The sequence below is a fragment of the Columba livia genome, chromosome 1, assembly GCF_036013475.1.
Source record: "Columba livia isolate bColLiv1 breed racing homer chromosome 1, bColLiv1.pat.W.v2, whole genome shotgun sequence".
Classification (NCBI taxonomy): domain Eukaryota; kingdom Metazoa; phylum Chordata; class Aves; order Columbiformes; family Columbidae; genus Columba; species Columba livia.
Genome location: NC_088602.1, coordinates 84,063,770 through 84,077,871, shown reverse-complemented (window position 1 = coordinate 84,077,871; position 14,102 = coordinate 84,063,770). Strand labels below are relative to the sequence as shown.

At 36.6% G+C, this 14,102-nt stretch overlaps 1 protein-coding gene across 3 annotated transcripts in view; it reads right to left on the bottom strand.

Moving 5' to 3' along the window:
• Positions 1 to 14,102, bottom strand: part of CADM2 (cell adhesion molecule 2) — a 682,250-nt gene that overhangs the window by 50,389 nt on the left and 617,759 nt on the right. For 2 of the 3 annotated variants that reach the window (XM_065064679.1, XM_065064687.1), the window contains one exon: positions 2,099 to 2,218. The exons of the other annotated variant lie outside the window; for it this stretch is intronic. In XM_065064679.1, the coding sequence (XP_064920751.1) occupies positions 2,099 to 2,218 (120 nt within the window). The remainder of the gene's footprint in view (positions 1 to 2,098; positions 2,219 to 14,102) is intronic. 3 annotated transcript variants of the gene reach the window in all.

Below are 14,102 nucleotides of genomic sequence, written 5' to 3'. Positions count from 1 at the left end.
ATGTATTTCTAAAACATTTTGTTTGGTTAAATTTCTCACATCTTGCTAGTTGCAATTACTTTTGCAACTGATTGTTTCTGATATTATGCCTGGTTTCTTGTTTCTTCCACACTGATATGACTTAAACTTCTAGCTATCTTCTTTTGTTTTAACATTTTTGGGTTTTGATTTCTTAGATTGTTAGATAAACAACTTCATTAGTCTATTATGTGTCTAATTTTTCCATTGCATTGGGATAGACTGTCATTTTCCTTTCAATACAAGCTTTTCAAGAAATAGCCTTTCTACATTCCTTTGTCTCTCAGATTATCTGCCCAAGAGACCATATATCCCAGTTCCTTGATGATGAAGTGGTCTCATCGTCTCAGTCATCTTCTGCATTCAATTCTTCGGGGAAAAGTAGGTGCTCATGTTTCAGCGATTGCCTTCACACAGATTTCCTTCTTTTAATTTTGCTTAAAGCAGTATCTCGTTGTTGCTGTAGCATCAAATTGCATGTGTTCTCATATGTGTTAAGAGTTGAAGCTTAGAAAAGCGTTCTCCTTTTCCAGGTATTTATCTTGATGCCAGGCACACAGAGTAAAGAAAAATGAGGTCCTAAACCACACTTAAGAGGTAACAGACTGCCTTAATAACATTGTTAGACTAAATATACAATCACATCAGTGACAGTTTAGCTAAGACCACATAACAACAAGAAGAAAACAATTCCTTTGGGACAGCAAACACCAACATGTCACACCAAGCACTTTGTCCTTCCAGGATCCAAGCCCCCAGAAAGCTGGGAAGCTTCTGCTGTTTGATGCAAAATGCTCTTCTATATAGACACGATACTTCCTGTCATTCTGTTCCTTTTCAATAAATGTTCCTCTTGCAGCTACTCAGACCCATGAGCACTGGACTGTTTTCCATGGTCTGTCCTTTTTTCTGGAGGGAAAGGACTACTACCATACTTCTTTTTTTTTCACTAAAGCAACAATATTTTTTTTTACATCACAAGTAACATTAAAGCTTAAAAATGTTATATCATTTCTGATGCAGTTTATTACATGAAAGCCACAATATTAAAATACCAGTGCCCTATGGAGGAGAAAGTTGGGCGATCTGATACCATCACAATCTTTACACAATGGACTTGCATTTAGCTCAACTTATTCTTGCAAGTTAGGCAAGTCACTACAACTGATTAGTAACAATGCTTCCAGAAATAAAAGATTTCATAACTCTATCTTAGCTCCCCTGGCATAATTATACCTCATCATGTGAGTAATTCAAGTGTGATAAGTTAATACGATTTCCTCTCTCCTTGCACAACAAAGATTTTCAACAGACCACATAGGAACCTTCTGCCATTTCACTCACTATGAGATACTACTAGCTACCCAGAAGATGGTAATCCACAAAACCTTACACACACATCTTTGCTATTGAACAGTTATCTGATGTCACTGAATACAACAGTAAAATTAAGGTTTATAGTTTGCTCATAACAAAGCAAAGCATTACTAGAAACATTTAGAAACTTATGACAGACAAAAACCCAACAAGATGGAAGGCAGGGAGGGGAGAGAGAAATTTTAGCTCATTTACCCTAGTTCTGGTAAGACAAAGACAACCCTAAAACAGGAATAGATTAAATTGTAAAAGACTAACAAGGGTGATGTAATATGATGCCTCTTTGTTATCAAGGAAGGGTGCATCAACAGTAATTCCAATGCCGAGACACCTATCTTGTTTTAAACATTAGCACCCAAAATAACCAGTCTTGAAAGGTCATGTTTACTTAAAAATAGCTTGCTTGCATTTTACATTAAAGTTAATCTACTAACCTTAAAAAAATTAAATGCAAATGTATACAAATAATTTAAACATCCTGTCAAAGTTCACATACACAGTGCTCGAGCAATAAAAATATTCAAGGTCGTATGAAATCTTTCTTAACCATGTACTCTCTCATGGATTATTCTATTAAATTTATATATTGAACTAAAGTGTTTGAATCCTCTCTTTAGCAAGTTCTATTCTTCGTAAAAATCGAACCTATAATTTCCTATTTATAATGTGTTTTTTCAGGCCATAACAAAGAAGCATACTGTACCTCTGGTGCTGATGGCTGTTGCCGATGTGGTTGTGCTGGTTGTTAAGGCTACAGTGGTTGTGACTGTTGCAGTGGTAAGGGAGGGGATGACAGTAGTGGGAAGCAAAGTGTTGAAAACATCTGGTGAGTGGAAAAAAAATATAAAATAAAATCATATCATGCAAACAAAGGAGAACCATAAAAGTGGTTTAATTTGTAAATACATGTATGTTGAAATGACTAAATTAAAACATGATTAACAGAAATTATTACGGGTACAATGAAGTACCTTTAAATTCTTGACATATATCACTCTCAGTTTTTATAGTCGATCTTCCAGCATACAGAATTTAAAACACTGTTAAAATGACCACGTTTCCACAGTTCTGGAGAGTGACTGTTTAAGTGACAAGAATCTATTTCTTCACATTTTAAATGTCTCATATAGTAGAAACCATATACAGATGAAACATGCTGTGTCAGAGTGGGAAATGAAAAAAACAACACCATCATGCTAAAATAAACACACACATGTTAACGAGAAATGGCTTTATGTTAAAACACCCACTTTCAGACAGACTCAATGGAAGGAAAAAGGGGAGAAAATGCTACTAACTATAAGAGCTGCTTTTTCCACGTTGCTTTTCTTCTTCCCACACATTTGTTTAAGACACAGTTGTCTGCTAAGATCCAGAGCAGAGTATATTTCAAAAACTTTACCCTAATTAGCAGTCACAGCCATCTTTCAGTCATCCTTAACACTCAAAATTTACCATTACTACATGCATCAGTATTTCTCTAAAACAGTTTAGGACTAAAAAATTGGAAATACTAATAATACTACTATTAAAAACATGTGTATACAAGTCAGAAAAAAAGCACAGTCCTTATGACAGCATCCTACAAAACCCTTCAGCTTTTGATCAAGTAAGTGCAGGTATGCCAGACTTAGGTATGCTGCTGCTTTGTTGCAGAGGAATCAACAATGTCTGCTGCAAAATGCTCCAGTACAGAGCAGAACATTACCAGATGTACGGATAGAAAATACTTTGATTACACTGCCAAAAGCAATAAAGACCAGTATCACTTTGCTTATAAGGTGATTGCAGGCTTTAAAGAAAAAACAAAGCCTTGAAGAGAACTAGAGAAAAGCACTTCCATGAGGACATAAAAACATCTGACATTTTTCAGATTATTTACAATGCAGGTTTAAAAGGAAAGGACCAATTTCTCAGCAGCTGATGGTTAGTAAGCCATTCCACACTGATTTCAGAGAAAATATTTCTGAAGAGTGCTATTCAATGCAATAAAAGAGTAAAAATCTGACCCACAATCTGTCTTTCCTTGCTGTGGAACAAAATGCAATTGGTCTCTGAGCACCATCAATTCTGATTGAAATCAATGGGAGCTGAGGTAGCTCAGAGCTTTACAGTATTGGGCCCTACAGAACACACTTCAGACACAGGGTCCTTGAGTTCAGCACTGCATAATTACTCTCTTAAGATTTCAAATTAGCATCCTTACTTTATTTTCATATTGGATGACAGATTATTTTGCCACTTTAAAAGTCTCCTTGTCAGTTAACATCTATGAGTCACCTACAATTTTCTGTATTCTGGTTTTGATAAATGCTAGCAGTATTCTTGTTGGAATGAATCTATACCTTTGGGATTTTCCACTTTCGAAGCCATCAGAAAACAGTACGAGAACCTACTTTCATCTGTTGTACACTGGTATTTAATCTGTTTTCCCAAGTCAGAAAAATTAAACCAGACTTTTAAAAAAACCCACAGCATAGCCAAATTAATCATCAAGAAAAATGGCAACATTACCTGCAGTGTGAGTACCACGATAATTAAACAGAACTGAGTATAACAAGCATTAGAAATAAATTAACATGTTAAAAAGATACATGTCACATATACTGATCTTTGCAATTGCTTCTCATAAAGGAAAACTCCTTCCCTGATAAGTATCTGTTAAAAATGAAATCAAACAGAAAAAGCACACCTATTTCATAAGGACAGCAAAGCCTTGTTTATTGGGAAGCTTTACAAATCAGTCTTGTACGTAAAACCTAATTAGTGTGACTCACAGCTCCATTAATTATCGTTCTTAAACATGCCATTTACTTAAGAACGTTGCAGTGGCAAGTTAACTGCTACTGGCAAGTACAGTTATGGTTTTATGTCAGTGCTTTCCAATCTGTGAACACACTGTCTACCCATTTTACCACCTAATAGCTTAAATGAGTCATTGGTGAATTTAGAAGTTCATTAGTTTCTGGTTTCTCTTCTGATTGAAAAAATTTCAAAAAGATTTCTTATTTTAAAAGAAAGGCTACTTAGGAAACAGACTAGTTGAAAAGAACTAGGGTGTATCAGAGTTTTAAGACAGATGTGATAGATTCACTTTTTCTAATCAGATGAAGAATGATGAAAACTTGTGTGGAAATTAGTATCCTGATCAAACTCACAAACTCTGATGTCAAACATCAAAATGGCAGCTTGTCTGAAGGCTCAAAGAAAAACATATGCTCTCGAAAGAAAGGTACATACAAGCAACAGCATTGGCTTTGTTTCTTTCTTAGCAAAGTAAGGTGAAATTCACCATGCAAATAACTGCAGTCGCTCTGCTTTGCTCACAGCATTACAATTACTTGCTCTCAAAGACTGCAACCAGGAATCACCAGCCTGAAGAGGACTACTTGGCCACGCAGTGAAATCTAAGTCAGCCCTGGACTCAAGAAATGCCTGGTGCATACCTGCTTAGGTTCAAGGCTCTGCCCAGAAGAATCATATCTTCAGTGACATGAGTGTGCAATAGGAAGGTATGTGTCAAAAAAAAGAATAGCTCACAGCTCTCTGGTCAACATGTTTTGGAATTCTTGGGCCATAACCCATCCTTAAACCCTATTTTGGACATCCCAAATCCAGGCGTAGATTAGAACTCTGAAAAGCACCCCTGCCCCACATTCAAAAGACTTATGTGTACAGGGCCCCCCACTCCTACTGAGTGTCTGTGACAGAAAGGTTCCTTATCAGTTCTTCCAAGAAGATTTATGGACTCTCTTGAAAACTACTTGACCTTGCCCTGAAATTGCTTTTGCATCAGAGAATGCAGAATACGCAGCTAGGAAAAAAAGCGAAGTAACATGCAGTGCCCGTCATTCTCTCATCATGTATTGTAAGTATAGGAGGTAAGTGGGTTTGGTAGTTCTCAAAGTTGGACAGATTACAAGTATAAACTCATAAACAAGAGCAGAGGCTTCTGTTTAAGGCATATGAACCACTGTGTTTTAATGAGGTTGTGCTGTTTCATTTGTATGCCAGAAAAGGTAATTACAATTTTACTGTTTCTAGTTCTGTAGGATTTTTTGGTCATTGTTTTTACTGCAGGGCACACCTATCTTATACTAATGGCAATGCACAGGTTAAGTTACCCAGAGCTACCTACTGGCAGCTGCTCAGAAACATGCTATCAAAGGGACTCTGTAGATTTGCTCACTTGAGCTCTCTGCCTAGAAGGATCTTAAAATAATGAATTTGCAGATTTCTACCCAAGAAACCTGTGTTGGATTGAGACTTAATTCCATTTTTCTGGCCTTGCATTTTCTGAATTTAATTGTACACAACATTCAGCTGAAAACAATTTTTTTTGTTCATGAGTCTCCCGCCACTAAATACCAGGGATCATTATGACCAAAAGACCTTGTAGAGTGGAACTTTTTAATTAAAGTAGCCATACCCAAATCAATGCACAAGATCTCTATTTCAATAATACTAAGGTATTAATCCTTAGCCTCTAATGGAGCAGAAGGTAGCTGTATTTTGCCAATAGGGAACCAAAAAAGATAGAAAAGCCACGCTCGCAGATCTAGAAGTCAAGCAATAATTGTAACCATTAAGTTTGAAACCTTACTCCTAAAATGAATGTGTGTTGACACACAGTCAAAAGTTGAATTTAAGTTGATATTCATCACCTTGCTATCTGTGAAATACAATCAATTCACACAATTGTTTCCATAAAAGTTGTTGGAAATAGAAAAGGGGTTAGACTTCATGTCAAGGGGAGTTACTGACTGCAGTTCCAACTATTTTTCACACACGTTCCCACAGATTATACAGGTAGGACCTGAACTGGATTTTCAGTGAAAGAGACAGGCTCCTAACCTCTCTCAGTGGCATGAGAGGGTTTGAGCAGAGCCACAAATGCTAAGCAAAAAAGTCTCTTTCCAGTGAGGACCTAATGTAACACCATGGTTCAGTGGATGCAGAGGGAAGTATGGGGAAGCTTTTAGAAAGGGTGTTCATGGCTGCTGCTGCTTGTTATCAGGCCATCAAGCTACAGGAGCACTGGCAAGGTGAAGGCAGACAGCAGGCAATCTGACTGCTGACTGCAAGTGGACAGTGGAAAAAGAAGGAGCATTCAACATCGGTCTGGAGGCTGCTCTTTAGCCAAGGCACAGATGTAGTCTGTTTAAGAGTGGCAGAATAGTGTTGTACAAGATTGGCTCAAAATACTGTCAAGCTTTGCCTGATCAAAATTTTCTACTTGCATCTCCTTCTTTCTTGAATTGATGACGCATTCTTCTTGCTAAGGCAAAAGACATTCATCCAATTTACTCTCACTGCCAGTTTGGCCCTAAGCATTTTCACTTTCCATTTCCAAAGAAATGAAAAATGGTTCTGTTTGGTTTAGCGAGCTTATGTGAAAGATAGATCTGACCTATTGAAAATATTTGACTTGTTTGGTAAAAACACAACCGATATTCTGAAATGACTGAGCACAATTCCGACAACAATAGCTGCAGTTGATAAAAATGTAAAGGCTTTTGTTTCAAGCTTGACAAAGGCTGACAGAAAAATTAAAGGACAAAGTGATAATGATGGATGGCCCTTGCTGTATTTTGATGGAGAATGAAAGAAATTTTAAGTGGTAAACTGAACTGAGTGATGACCTACCTGGGAAACAATCTCACTACTCTGTGCAAAATTTAATCAGTCCGTGGTATGTAGTACTAAATAATTTAGCAAGGTTTTAAATTCAAAGGGAGCTACATTTAGCCTTACTCCACAAAAACGGGATTGAACAAAAGGATCATTCAGCTTGAATATCATGTGCCAATAGCTCCTTACCACTTTGAATGATCATGAAGGCTCACGGACCTGAGGTCAAGGGGTTCTTCTTACTAATTGATTCAGATTTATGAAACTCTGAAATGGCAATTATGTGCTTGACATTTTGTCTAGAAAATCAGATGTCATTTAAAAATATCGAAACCCTTTTAACAAAAGCTCCATGTAGACCTAGATCTGTAATTAAAACCACTGGAGTCTTCCAGTGCATGAGCTCATAATGCAAGATATGCAGAGGGGCTAAAACGACTAGGCAACTTAGAAAGAAAAGAAAATAAATTCACATAGTCCCATGATTCCAAGATGTTTCATGGGCCTAATGATAGTAAATGTTAGAAGATGTGGGACAGCTCATTAAAGTTTGATTAAACATAGTTTGGTTGCACAGCCAGAATAAAGGAAAAAAAAATCAAGAGATATTAAGATTTTGATCTCATTGCTCTTTTTATCTAAGTTAGAAACTGGGAAGAACACTAGTTCTCTCTTCTTATAGAAAGTTTGGTAGTTTGGTGTGGATTTTTGTCCTATTTTGAACTTGATAGGCTTCAGTAGCAAACGAAGGATGAAGTAGTACAAAATTACAGCAAGAAAAGAAAATGTCTCCTGTTTTCAAAGAGAGCCAAGCAAAAAAAATGGTATCCACACATTCCTGGCCCAAATTCTATGCTTAGAAACTTATCAATATAACTTGAAAGAAAAAAGCCCATGCCATTATTAGTACTTAGTATTGGCAGCATGATGTCATTCCAAATCACTTAAAAGTTCTTCCTTTAAAATGACGACCTGATATCACACCGTGGCACATTTTACAACACATGCTCTGACCAGAATTGCTCATGGAAAAATAAAAAGTGTGATAAATATGACAAAACAAGGTGTACTAGCAAGTTATTTCTGATTATGCCAACTCATTTGACACCGAAATATGAAGAAAATGTTAACTGCCCATAACTGTCTTGAAACAACTCCTCTACTGAATATCTCATTCATTTTGTGCACCAGAGCAATAGTAGGGCTCAGAAAGACCACAGGTATGTGAAGGGCTGATTTTTCACCAGTAAAGCCAGGTCAGGCTCAGAGGAACTTTGTGAGCTGTCAGGAAACAAGAAGCTGTGGCTCTCATACAGGTGTGACAAAAAAGAAGTGGTGGGAAGGAAGTGTCTCAATGTAGTAGGAAGGACATGGTAAGGGAGAACGAGTTTTCAGGGCTGAGACCAGTGACTTCCCTCCACACTCAGGTGCGGCTGCCCAGGCTCAGGACAGCTCTCACATGGTGCTGTGGGTCCCAGGGTCAGGCGGACAGCAAGGGATATTTAGATAAAATCCACGTCTACCACATTCTGTGGGGACCGACAAGCAGAGCATGCTCAGCAGGGGCAGCTCCCACGCTTTCTCTTGAACCTCTCCCCGTACACAGAACAGAATTTGAGATTTAGTGGGCACTGGATCTATGTACATGCATTTTATAAGGCTTATGAGTACTTGCTAAAATTCAAAGATTAGCAGTAAACACACAAAAAAAGGAAGGGTGCTTTTTTTGTTTTTTTTTCTTTTTTTCTGGGTAGGAAAACATGACCTTTCTCCACAGCACAGAGCTTGCCACAAATATGGCTTTGTCACCTGGAGACCAGCCTGTTGCACACACAGTTGGAGTTGCACATGGGGACCACATGAAATTTGAATCAAGGTTTTCACAGGAAAGCAACTAACATGAACATTTAAGCATTGCACTAGTGGCTGATAACTTTCAAAATGCAGGGTTTGACCTTTGAAGCCCTCAATGTTTACTTTAGGGATCATTTTGATCCCCACACTACTTCACTGAATTTGTGATCAGCAAATGCACTCTCACGGCAGCTCCCTTGAAACAGAAAGAGAAGTTTGCAATGAAGGTCCTGAGATGCTGGAACACACTCCCATTTCACTGCCCATCAGACTCATTGTTTGTCACCAGTCTAGCCAATTATAAAGCTCACCATTCTTGCTCTCAGTGAAGCAGAAGAATAAAAGGTGACATAATGTGGTATCTCACAATACATTTGCCTATTTCTGTTCAGTTTTGGTGGGGCACATTATATGAATTGCAACATCTGTACCGGAGAAAACAAATAGGTTGTAATGCAATATTTCTTAATTTCTAATTGTGCTAAAACCAGGCAACATACAGAGAACAGAAAAGGATAAAATTAATAAGATAATAACTTGTCCTGGTGATTAGATATTGAAGATTATCTTAGTACACGGAAAACCTAAATTATCAAGAAGGCAAATTCTTTAATACTGAATAATCTGTTTTCAGGTGCTCTAAGTTCTACTTTATTAATTATTATTAGCGTACAACGTACCTCCAAGGACAAATTAAAACAAGTATTCAAGAGAAAGACTGATATTCCATGTTCTGGAGTTTTATGAATACAATATGTACTTCAGATTACTAAAAAACATGGTGTAAGACCTATTTTTCCCAAAGCTACTATAAGTTTTGCTAGTAGGTAAAAAAGCCCTTTCCCATTTAATAGTAGTAATACTAATAAAGCCTATTATTTTATTTAAGGGACTCATTCTATCCTGTACAAAAGCCTATCTTTCTAATTGATGTAGTTACGAATACTGCACTGAGCAAATCACTGAAGCTTATGCAATTTGCCTGAAAGAAATTAAGTAAAATTTGCGGAGCATGCAAAAGGCTGAGAAAGAGAATTTAGTAATTCAACATTTTAAATAAAAAGGTAATGTTTTAGAGCATTATTTGAGACTGCAGTGTCAAATGAAGTAGCTTTTCCTATAAAAAGGCACCTATACATGTCGATCGTATTCACAGCTCAACATTAACAAATATATGTGCAGTAAAGAATGGATCTCTTCCCTGAGTTTCTGTAAGGCCATTATTTAGACAGCACAGACCAAATATTAAGGAAAAGGAGCTAGCATTATTCCCATTTCACAGCTGGAGAAATGAACAAAGAAGTATTAAGTGAAATGTCTGATTTTTACAGATATGTGAGCCTGACAGGATTGTTCAGAACAGAACTCCCGAGTCCTGTTTTAACCCTCTACTAAAAAAACAAAACAATCAGAACCATAAAAGAAAACAAAGCCTTTTAAAATTATATTTAAAAAGGAATTGTTCTTATAGCTGAAGTGCCAATTTCACTGCATCCAAGACAAAATGTTACCATAAAAGCCACCAAGCGTCTTGTATGAGTAAAGCCAGCATGATTTGCCCCAGAAACACAGCCTTCTATCACTATTAATATGGTGCTGTAGGCTCATTGCCATTGCTTAAAAATCATGTTAAGGCTGTGATGTTAATTTTTATTCTTTTAAAGTTAACAGACAAGTCATATTTCCTTGTTTCTCCAAGCCATAAAACAGGAGTATTCAAAATCAAATGAAATAAAGTACCAGCAGCTGGCCCTTGAAAACCTATGTACAATACAAATTCAGACACCAGCAGCCTTGAACAAATATGACAGCTTTTTCAGAATGACACTTGACTCTTTCTGTGCAAAAAAATTCAAAAAGCTCAGCCAGCACTGCACTAGGAAGAGGAATAAGGCCAAGGAGATTTTTCTAAAATTTCCCTATTAGAGACACAAATGCTGAAACTAAATGGAGGTAAACAGATTGCTGATCTCTATTTAATTATGGTAGCTACTTTCATTTCTCTGAGAAATTCAACAGAAATCACTGAAATTGCTTAAGCAAGTCAACACTCACTGCAATAATTTTAAGGTTCATAAAAGAGATAAAGAATATGATTTATTTTATATTACTTTATTTCAAACTAAAATCAAAGGGGTCCAACACTAATCTGAAATGCTTTATCACAGTGGCATAGCTGTATCCCATTGAAAATCACCTTGGGCAAGTTAATGGCATCTTTGCAACCTAAAACATAGTCTATTGCACTTCTTCGCACTGTCTTTGACTAATACACTTCATTCTCATTTTCTTATTACCATACTACATTACCTGAGAAACCAAGGCCCTATATTTGTAGCTGTCAATCTTTCATGCTCTGTCTTTTTTTGCTCAAAAGAGTTGCAGTTGAATTCCCTCCATGACTTTTTTGGCTTTATATAACACACTACTATGGATGGCAGGACACGTGCAATATAGTCAAGACTTAATTTGATTAAAATTATCCAGCTTCCCTTCAGGCAGGCACACATTTACTTACACATTTACCTTAACTACCAAGCCATCCAACAGGATTAAACCAAAGGATTATCACAGTATCTGTTATAAAGAATGCTTGATCATATTTCCTAAATTATTTTAAACAAAATTATATACAAAGCTGTGCAAAGGTATTTCCGTTTCTGCCTGTGAATGATGAAAGCCATCCAGAGCTCTCCTCAATCAAACAGCAAACTAGCACTTGAACACCTCAACCTCCTACGACTACTCCCTGCCTCCTACCCATCAAGCATTAGGAAACCCATAGAAAATACAAAAAACAGACACAACAGAAGGAAAAACAAATCCAGTAGTGCAATGACCCACAGTAATACCTCAAGTTTAGCCACTCCTAAAGTTTTACCCTGTCAAACTCTTTTCTTTCCTTCCTCCTCTCCTTTGTTTTCTTTCTTTCTTCTCTTGCCATGAGGATTAACACGGGTTGTTCCAACTGACAGGCAAGAAGTTTCCTAGCAAAAGCAATATTTTTCTTCAAGGGCATATTCAGTGAGTAAACAAGCTGTGTAGATGCCAGTGAAGTAATAGTAAAGAAAATGCATGTCAGAGTGTAAAGCAGATAAAGAATAAAGAAATAAAAACTTTAATTATTCTCTCTCCAGGGCTTATAAGAAAAGAAAAGTAATCCTGACTGAAAATGGTTTGGACCACTCTTCTCACAAATAATACATCACCTTACACCACAACATGAACTCCATCAGTTGCAGCAGGTATCTGGAGACCTCTTCACAGGCACCTGCCAGATAAGTTTCTTCAGAAGGGTTTACAGTAGGAACCACAGCCCTGTGAAAGAAGTCAGGGTGTTGTGGGACTTCCCCATATAGCACTTTACCACCAGCTTTGGTAGATCCATAGTCATACTTGCTGGTAATGGTGGAGTTTGTTTTGTTTGTTTGTGGTGTTGTTCTTTTGGTGGTTTTTGTTTTGTTTTGTTTTAGTTGTTGTTTTTGTGTGGGGAGGGGAGGTGTGTGTGGGGGTGGGGTGGTGTTGATTTGGTTTGTGGGAGGTTTTTTCTTTAGTTTTGGGGTGTTTTTCCTCCCTGCAACTGGGGAATAATTTTGAGACATACACTTGTTGTCCTCCTGGCTAGTTTTTGTTGTCTCTTGCCCTTCCCATGACAATTATGCAGGAAGATTGATGCAATGAGCGTTCTTCAAAGCTGTCAAAACAGTTTTGAATCCTAATGACAAAGTCAAAGTAATTCACATTAAGGCATGGCAAGACAGAGGAAGATATAATACAGAAAGATTATTATATGTTTTAGCAATAAAAAATGTGACTTTAATTACAAATCAAAGAGAATTTTATCATATTGGGTCAAGAATTCAAGCAGTAGAAGAAAGAAAAACCAGTTTAGAGGTTTCCATTTTGGAGGAGGGGCTAAAGATGCTTTGGGTCTCACCTCAAATGTAGACTGAATCTGTGCTGTGAAGAAAGATGTTATGGAGATTTTTAAATTTTGTTCAGGGAAATGTCAAATTTTTGTAATTTTTATCTGTTTTTTAGTTAGAAGAATATGGAAAACAAGGGAGAGGAAAACCTTATTTACTGTAAGTAAAATACTAATGGAATGCTATACAAAGTATTTTATTGAATATTTTTTCCTTCATACAATATGGACATTCAAACTAAAATAAACTCCAGAAAAAGTTTACAAGTCATTAATTATTCAAATTACAAATAACAGAACCAGAACACTCAGAACTAATAAATATTAACATCAAATTATTGATGTTAGAAATGTTAATGGTTTGAGATAAGAAAATTTCGACGTGTCTACTTTTCTCTGAGCTTCTATGCTCATGTTAGCATGTGATCAGTGACCTTAGATACAGAACTTTTCAGACTTCTGTAAGAATTTTTACAGAACCTTTCCCTACCCCTTTCAGACTCAGGATACTGTTTGTAATCTCACCGGAGCTTTTATATCTACCTCCATTTGCTCAGAACCAATGATTTTTGTTACTTTCCCAGGGTTTGTAACCTCTGTTGGAATAAAACTTTATACTGATGTAGCGCGAGGCTACTAGCATCACTAGCCAACATTTTAAACTGTATCACTGTATAGTGTATCATTTTCCTTTCTTGAATTGAGTGAAAAACTGAGCAACCTACCCTCAAAAGAAAGGTAAGTTATAAAAGCACGGTATGAGAAGGATAAAAAACACCCTTATCTCCATTCCACGTAGCACCAAATGATCAAGAAATATTTCAATTTAGAAAATTATTAAATCACTTTAACAATTTATTAATTGTTTGGGTTTTGTGAATAATAAATTATCTATATGCAAAAAGAAGATCACTAGCAACTGTTAGACTATAACTTTGTCATCAGTTTGAAGTGAAATTTTTCTGTTGACAGTGATATTTTCTTCATTAAGATTTTTAAGTCTGACCCCTCAGCCAAAAAAGCTCCATTGAAGTGAAGTTTAAGAATGTTAGAAGTATAAGCAATAGCAAAGCTTGAAATCCAGAAAAATCTGAGAGCAATCTGCTACTACAGCAAATCAGTGATAATTAATTCAACAGCATTATTTTAGAAATACACATCACTAATGATCAGTCAAAAGTTCTTTTCAAAAAGCAACAGCAATTTGTACAGTATATCTAGTTCAAGAAGTACTTTATTGTGGATGCATTACCCATATGCAGGCATCCAAAATATTAACTTTATGCAATTATTGCAT